General features: G+C 45.2%; 1 protein-coding gene across 3 annotated transcripts; it reads right to left on the bottom strand.

Annotated features, from left to right (window-relative positions):
• Positions 1-2,866: 2,866 nt before the first annotated feature.
• On the bottom strand, positions 2,867-6,753 carry LOC119338309 (probable galacturonosyltransferase 4). Of its 3 annotated transcripts, none has more exons than XM_037610599.1 (8): positions 6,567-6,753; positions 6,440-6,477; positions 6,272-6,316; positions 5,852-6,178; positions 4,803-5,068; positions 4,313-4,670; positions 3,586-4,161; positions 2,867-3,346 (listed from the first exon to the last, which is right to left on the bottom strand). In XM_037610599.1, exons 1-8 carry the CDS (start codon positions 6,697-6,699, stop codon positions 3,071-3,073), a joined length of 2,019 nt encoding a protein of 672 aa, XP_037466496.1. In that variant the 5' UTR covers positions 6,700-6,753; the 3' UTR covers positions 2,867-3,070. The 3 variants fall into 3 exon arrangements, with proteins under 3 accessions (XP_037466496.1, XP_037466498.1, XP_037466499.1); XM_037610601.1 differs by having other exon boundaries at positions 4,514-4,670; XM_037610602.1 differs by lacking the exon at positions 2,867-3,346 and having other exon boundaries at positions 3,378-4,161.

The raw sequence follows: 6,753 nt of genomic DNA, 5'->3' as shown, positions 1-6,753 counted from the left end.
GGACGACCGTTATGATGCCATCCCGCCTACTCGCGGCCAAACCGATAGCCAAGGAAGGATGCCCACACCTCTTTATGTAGATCAAACTGGGATTCCCACTTGGAGCCCGCGAGAAGTACGACCCACAGTTGGAGATATGGTGGCACCCTTGGCGTCGCCTAAGGGGACAGAAACCTAACACGTCGGGGGGAAAGATGGATGTTTGAGTTTATTTGCTCAAGACGTTTGTACTTAGCCTTTTCTCAGATTGATTCCCAATGAACTTTCAACAAGAAAAGAAAACATGATTCATACACCAAGGGCGCGTTTGGCGGCCTGCTACGTTTTTGCCTCTTTGCATCTGTGACTCAGTTGGGCCTAACTGAGTAAATACAGGATAAAAACCATGTTTTGCACATAGAAGGGTAGGCTGCATATAGGCTGGCTACATTAGAGAAGTAATTTTCCCTGGCATTTGGTTGACTGGGTTAATGCACTACATAGTGTTTGGTTGCATACACTGGATATGATTAAGAGTTAACAGCCACACATGACACACAGTGTTACAGTAGAGTGCATCAGTGACTTGGGTGGATGGTGGCCGCTAGCGACATGTCAGACGCGATGAGCACGGAGTCGCAGGCAAGTGATCCCGTCGGCAACGCGATGAACCAGTTGCTAGTGTCGTCGCCATACGCGAAGTCCGCAAGAAGGGATGGAGAGGAGGGCACTGAGGCAAATGACGGGGAGGAGAAGTGCAGTGTGCGCGAGATGGCGCTGTGAGTGTAGTAGGCCCCATGCGAGGAAGACGAGAGGAAACGACGCCGGCGGCGGTGCCGAGCACAAAATAGCGTCCATGCGGTAAGGTTGACGATTATCCATGAAAACAGAAAGAAGTCACTCCGAATTTCGTCTAAACCATGACATAAACACCTTAGTACAGTACAAATGAGAGATACACATATACTTGTCTACGACTATCGAACGTACAAGATGAAAGTCGTGTGAAACAATGAGCTGAAGCTACTAGTGAAAAGAAAATTCAAATGGTCAACCGTGCGTGACAAGTTTGACAAAATCCGTCCAAAGTAACTCCAAACATGAACATGGACTTGAACATTTACAGTCAATGAATGTGCAAACCGGTCATATGATGGGACCACAATGTTGATGTGCATCTTTTTAATGTATAACTTATCTCGAATCAAAGCACCGTAATGTAAATTAGAAGGGAGTAGGTGAAGGAGATTAAGGAGTGCCACTAAAAAGACCACAAATATGCATTTGTATAGTCCACTAAGGAGATGTAGATCTACTCGTCTACAATTATCGAAACATGAAATGTGCAACATGAAAATCATGTGAAACAACGAGGTGAAGCTTGTGGTGAAAGGAAATTTCAAACAGTTGACCTGGTGTCATGATTTTTACCGAAATTCATAAAAAAAAACTTTCAGACATTAGCATGAAACTGAAGACTTACAGTCCATGAAGTTCAGAATCGATCGCCTGAATGAAACCACAATTTTGTTGTGCATCTTTTTGGTATAGAGTTTATCTCATATCGAAGTACCATTGTATAGATTAGAAGGGGTTAGGTAAAAGAGATTTAAGGGAGGAGATTACATCAGAACACATGCAAACTCATAAGGTTAAGGTTAGGCAACCGGATTGCACGAACTCGCATGTAACCGCACAACGATACCTGCCCAGATCAGCTCGATAGCGCTCGCTGGAAACGCTTAATTCGAACATTTCTTTTCAATCAGACCCGAATGTGCTTTAAACATCACAGGTTAAGATTTTGGTGCAAGACAGACAATTAAAGGGGGCAAAACTGCATCGCGCGAGCCTGGTTGGACCTCATGCAGACTACCGAACGCGTCACAAAGCATTCCGTTATTCATTCTCCAATCGAAAAGAAAAAAACACAGCATTTTGTTGTTGTTGTTGCTGCGTGCATGGCATTGTTCAGTGCTTCCTGTGTGATACTCGAAAGCAGGAGCTAGCATAGGCCCTAGGCAACAACACCGGGGAGCAAGCCACAGATGCGGTTGAAGACCGGTAGGTAGGCGGCGCCCAGATGGAGGCGGGAGAACACGTCGACGACGCATCTCTCACCGACCTGCCCCAGCACCACGCAGCACTCCTTGCTGAGGTGCGGCGCGCCCCGGACCAGCGTCCGGATGATGTCGCGCGCGCACGGCACGGGCGTCTCCATCACGGTCTTCCAGCAGTCGGGGGCGACCGGGCGGCCGCGGTGCCCAGGGACCTCTGCCGCTGGGGGGGCCGTCGTTGAAACGGCGTGCCCGACGAAGACGACAACGACGACGAGGATCGGGAGGCAAAGGCGGAGGAGCGAGCACGAGCGGGCCGCCATTGTTGCGTGCAGCACTAGGTGGCGGTTGTACGTACGCACGCACGCAACTCTGCAATGCTGCTGTGCGATGCTAGTACTAGTGGTACTCGGTACAGTATTTGTAGAGCACGGGGTCTGTGTCTCGCTTGCAGATTATAAACCGGCCACGTAACGCTGTCGATCACTCCCTGGACTCCGTTACTCGTATTGAAGCTGTCTTTAGGGCCATTGATGGCCATGGTGGAGAGCTTTGGAATCGTAACTACTAATGTTTAGGTCTGTTAGACAGAGCATGACGATACTAATATCGCTTGAGCAGTGTGAACTTTTTTTTTTGAAAATAGCAGTGTGAACTTACCTCAAGCAAGCTCATGCACTTGGCTTGCTACTTAAATGGGTAAGATATATGCATGCTGACCAGACCAAGCAGAACTAGGGTTGACACAGAAATGCTAATCTTTTTTACCACTCCTACAAAAAGCAGTAGCATCAGAAAGAACAAATAGAACAAACCTACTACAGATTTGAATATATATACTCTACAGCACTGCTGGTTCTAGCCTCTACTGCACATTTTATTCCACAAGGCCTGCTACAACTTGCTTGCACTGTGATTTAGCCAGTAAACCAACGCTCTAGATAATGTAGATACCAAGGAAGAGAAAACCTACAGAGCTACAAAAAATCTGAAATCATCTCAGCAGCCTATGCACAGGATTCCGCAGCAGCAACTCATGGATGTATGTTGCACTCCCTTATGAACGCGTGATCGAAATTGACATACTTGGACCAGTAACTGCGGTATTTTGGCAACCCAACCTCAAGCCAAGGTTTCAGATTTCCGTTGTAGTGTATGACTGCAGCCCGCTCGATATCCATTGGGTTGACATTCCGCTTGTATCCTAAGCCCAAGAGATGCCATGAGCGATCGAGAGGGAAGGTGTTGTTCCAGAATGTCACCAGGCCAGCAGGGAGTGTTCCTAACTTCCATAACAGTCTATGTTCATTCTGCAGAACGAGAAACATGTCCTTGGTGGAATATATGGCAAGAGTAGAACAAAATAGCGAAAAAATACTCAGCTCCAACATAGTTCAATACTTAAAAAAAAAGGGATCAATGGCAAATATATAATGCTCATACGGAAAGAAAGAAATGCAATTTTCGTTTTACTTGTTGTCGGAGCTCATGCGAAATATAAGGTTGAGGGCTCACTTTAAATATCGTTGAGAAGCTCACGAATACTCACCTGTTCTTGCCAGTAGTGATACACAGCAGTAATATTCTGCCTTCTCCACTCAGACAAATCAAACATGTTCATGCCATATGCCCACCCACATGCACGTCGGTTAAACTTCTTGGCGATAAGAGGGTTTGAGAAGTTGAGGTACCTATCAAACCTATGGAAAACCTCACCACAGGTTTTGACAGCACCATTAACCCTGCCTTTGAGATCTACCGACCAAAGTGGACTTAAGTCCTGCTGGACTACAATGTCATCATCGACAAATAACACCTTGTTAAGTTTTGGGAAGATCTCAGGAAGATAAAACCTCAGGTGATTGAGAATTGACAGGTACTTGGGGTTCCGGAACTTGGGATTTTTATCAGGTTTATTCTGTGGAGTATGGAAGTAGTAGTTGATCATGAACTGGGACGCCAGTTGCTTCAAAACTGGACTGTAGCTCGAATTTAGCCATGTAAAGTCGTCAATTTTCTGAACCTGAATAGCAGCTTTAACCGGGGGATTCACCAAAAACCACATCCTCATTGCAGCATAGTTAAGCTTATCAGTCACAATATGGAAGACATGGTCTGCTGGTTTCTGCATTTTATTTAGGTTAAGATATTAGTACTTGGCACATGTAAAACGAATTTGAATTTTCTGAAAATGGCACTGCACCATAAGTTTACTTGCAATGATCCAGAAGCACCTAATTAGTTATACGTGCTCCCTTATGCACCAAGCACTATACCTTAGCATGTATAAGAGTTGAGTTCACAACCACAGCGGCGGCAAGTACATTGTCAGAGAATAATGCATAGTGATGTAGTTGCGGATCTTCCAACTTGTCTTGATATGGAAAATGCCTATTTTTGGAACTGGATGTATAGTACTCATTTGTAAGCCGCAGTGCAAGACAATGAAGCCTCTTTGGCAGAGCTTTAGCTGCTACCTGTGCTGTGTAGGTAGCCTCTTGCTTGTTAGCCTCGAGCTGGTTCTCTGTCCAGTGAAGGTTTGTTTGTAGCTTATCAATAGCAGCTGCACAGTTATCATGGACTTGTTTGATCTTTGTTAATATCGATTCCATCGCTCTAATTTTTTTATGGACACTGTAAACAATAAAATTGGGTTAAATAGTTAAGAGCCAGTCACTTGCTATAAAAGAGTAACCGAACAGCAGGTATGCATCATCACTCAACACCAAGGGTGAAGAACTTTGTAATACAAAGAAAGAGAAGTACTTCTTTGGTAACTGCCTATCGATGGTTGTACCACTCAGTGCTTGCTGGATATCCCTCATCCTTCTTCGGAGATCCTTTACAAACCCATGATTGCCTCTAGAAGGTAAAAATCCAATGTATCTTCTCGCTCTTCTCAACTGGTCCTTAAGAACAAGTACCGTCTTATCTGAAGAAGTTGGGGAATAACTAGTATTACTACTAGTTATCATTGCACCAGACTCTTTTGACGTAGAGTCTGTAATTTGCTGAGATGATTTTTCATCATTCTGGAAAATCAAATCACTATCGGTTAAATTATTACCTAATGCCAAAAAAAAGTATACTGTCAGCCTGTGAAAACTAAAAGCTGCAGATTAATTATATAAATTACACGAAAAGCTAGGTATAGAAAGCTTCTCTCAAAAAGTGACTCGTAATCATATTTTCCAGGTTCTTTTTTTTCCTAAAATACACCACCGCTGGTTTATTATCTATTAATATGATGAAGAAAAAAGACTGCAGAGCAATAACAAAGCCTAAATGATAGGCAAGTCCACAATAGGGAGTAAATGGCCGGTTCTCTTCAATTAGTGTTTCTACAAAGAAAGCATTTGGAAGAACAAAACCAAAAGGATTTGTTGCCTCAATAAATGGAAAGGAGATGAACCTACAATTAGTTACTACAAGAAGGAAAGCTAACAAACATAAGAACTGCAAAGAAGTGAAACAAACAGTACTCCCTCCGTTCCAAAATACTTGCCGTGGTTTTAGTTCAAATTTGAAGGGATTACTTTGAGATTAGTCATGACGAAAATTTGATATTTCCATCAGGCCACCAGCCCAGCAGCATAGCAGGAACTGCAAACTGAATGCTGACCTAGGATGACTCTGTTAGTGACAGAATGTAATAACCCATGCCTCAATAAGCCTAGACTTAATCCAGTAATAAGGATTTTGTCTGCTCACATAATTTATTGTTATTTATGTACAAATGTAACACCTATAGATTTTACTTGATGAGCAGGAATGTATGCACAGCTCTAGTTTCCAAAAAAGAAAACAGTCATTACCTTGTCCAAATGGGCATTTAGATCTCCAGCATTGTGCATTGCACGAACTTTGTTATCCCCTGCTGCACCAAAATTGGTCAGGCCACTCTGTTTAGTGAGCTGAGCACCCTCCTCCGGAGTAATACTCGTATCATGTGACGACACCTTCGCCTCTTCTACACTGCGCACACCGCCGTCCTTACTACCCCTGGATTCACCTGGCATCTCTATATTGCTTCCCATGACAACTTGCTGAATTCCACCGTTCTGTCCCAGTTGAGTGCCCTGATTGCCTACATTGTTCGCTCCTGTATCCGATGCAGCCTTCGGTACAGGATCAAATGTGTCCTAGGAATATATTCAGCACTGCAAACTTCAGATGACAACCTTTCACATTCATTTCGGAAGAACAAATGGACGCATATCTAAGAAGAAATTCACCTGCGGCAGAGCGTTCAGGCGCTTCCCCGCCTCATTCCGAGAAATCTACGAACAGGGAAACACGTTAGGACCGCAAAGCTTCAGTCGACCTCCGAAAGCCTTTCTGAAACGAGTCCCAAAAAAAAAAGCCTTTCTGAAACATGCAGAAATTCCCAGACGCGGCCATACCAAATTGGAGGGATCACGGTCGAAGGCGCTCCCGGTCACTGCGAAGATCACCAAGATCACACACGCATCAGGGACGGGTTCGGTGGGCACTCTGTCGCGAACGCAGGGTTTGGGGAAAGAGGCGTACGGGCGGGGCCGGAGAAGGGGGAGATGGGTGCGCCGCTGTAGAGCGCGAGAGGCGCGAGCACCGAGGCGATGAGCAGCGCCAGCACTGCGTCCCGCGTCCTACATTTTCGCCGCCACCGCCGCGCCGCGGCCATGGCCGCAGTCGATCGTCTCCGGCGACGTGGTGATTAGAGCCGTCGCTTCTGAGA

Source organism: Triticum dicoccoides, chromosome 7B (genome assembly GCF_002162155.2).
Source record: "Triticum dicoccoides isolate Atlit2015 ecotype Zavitan chromosome 7B, WEW_v2.0, whole genome shotgun sequence".
Classification (NCBI taxonomy): Eukaryota; Viridiplantae; Streptophyta; class Magnoliopsida; order Poales; family Poaceae; genus Triticum; species Triticum dicoccoides.
The sequence above is the reverse complement of the archived record's forward strand: the minus strand, read 5'-3'. Positions and strand labels throughout refer to the sequence as shown.

Excerpts from the sequence above, each read along its gene's own strand:
- LOC119338309 (XM_037610599.1), bottom strand. The coding sequence starts at position 6,699 with ATGGCCGCGGCGCGGCGGTGGCGGCGAAAATGTAGGACGCGGGACGCA. Across the intron at positions 5,069-5,851 it reads TAAATGCCCATTTGGACAAG|AATGATGAAAAATCATCTCA; the intron begins GTAATGACTGTT and ends TTGATTTTCCAG. Across the intron at positions 4,671-4,802 it reads GATAGGCAGTTACCAAAGAA|TGTCCATAAAAAAATTAGAG; the intron begins GTACTTCTCTTT and ends TATTGTTTACAG.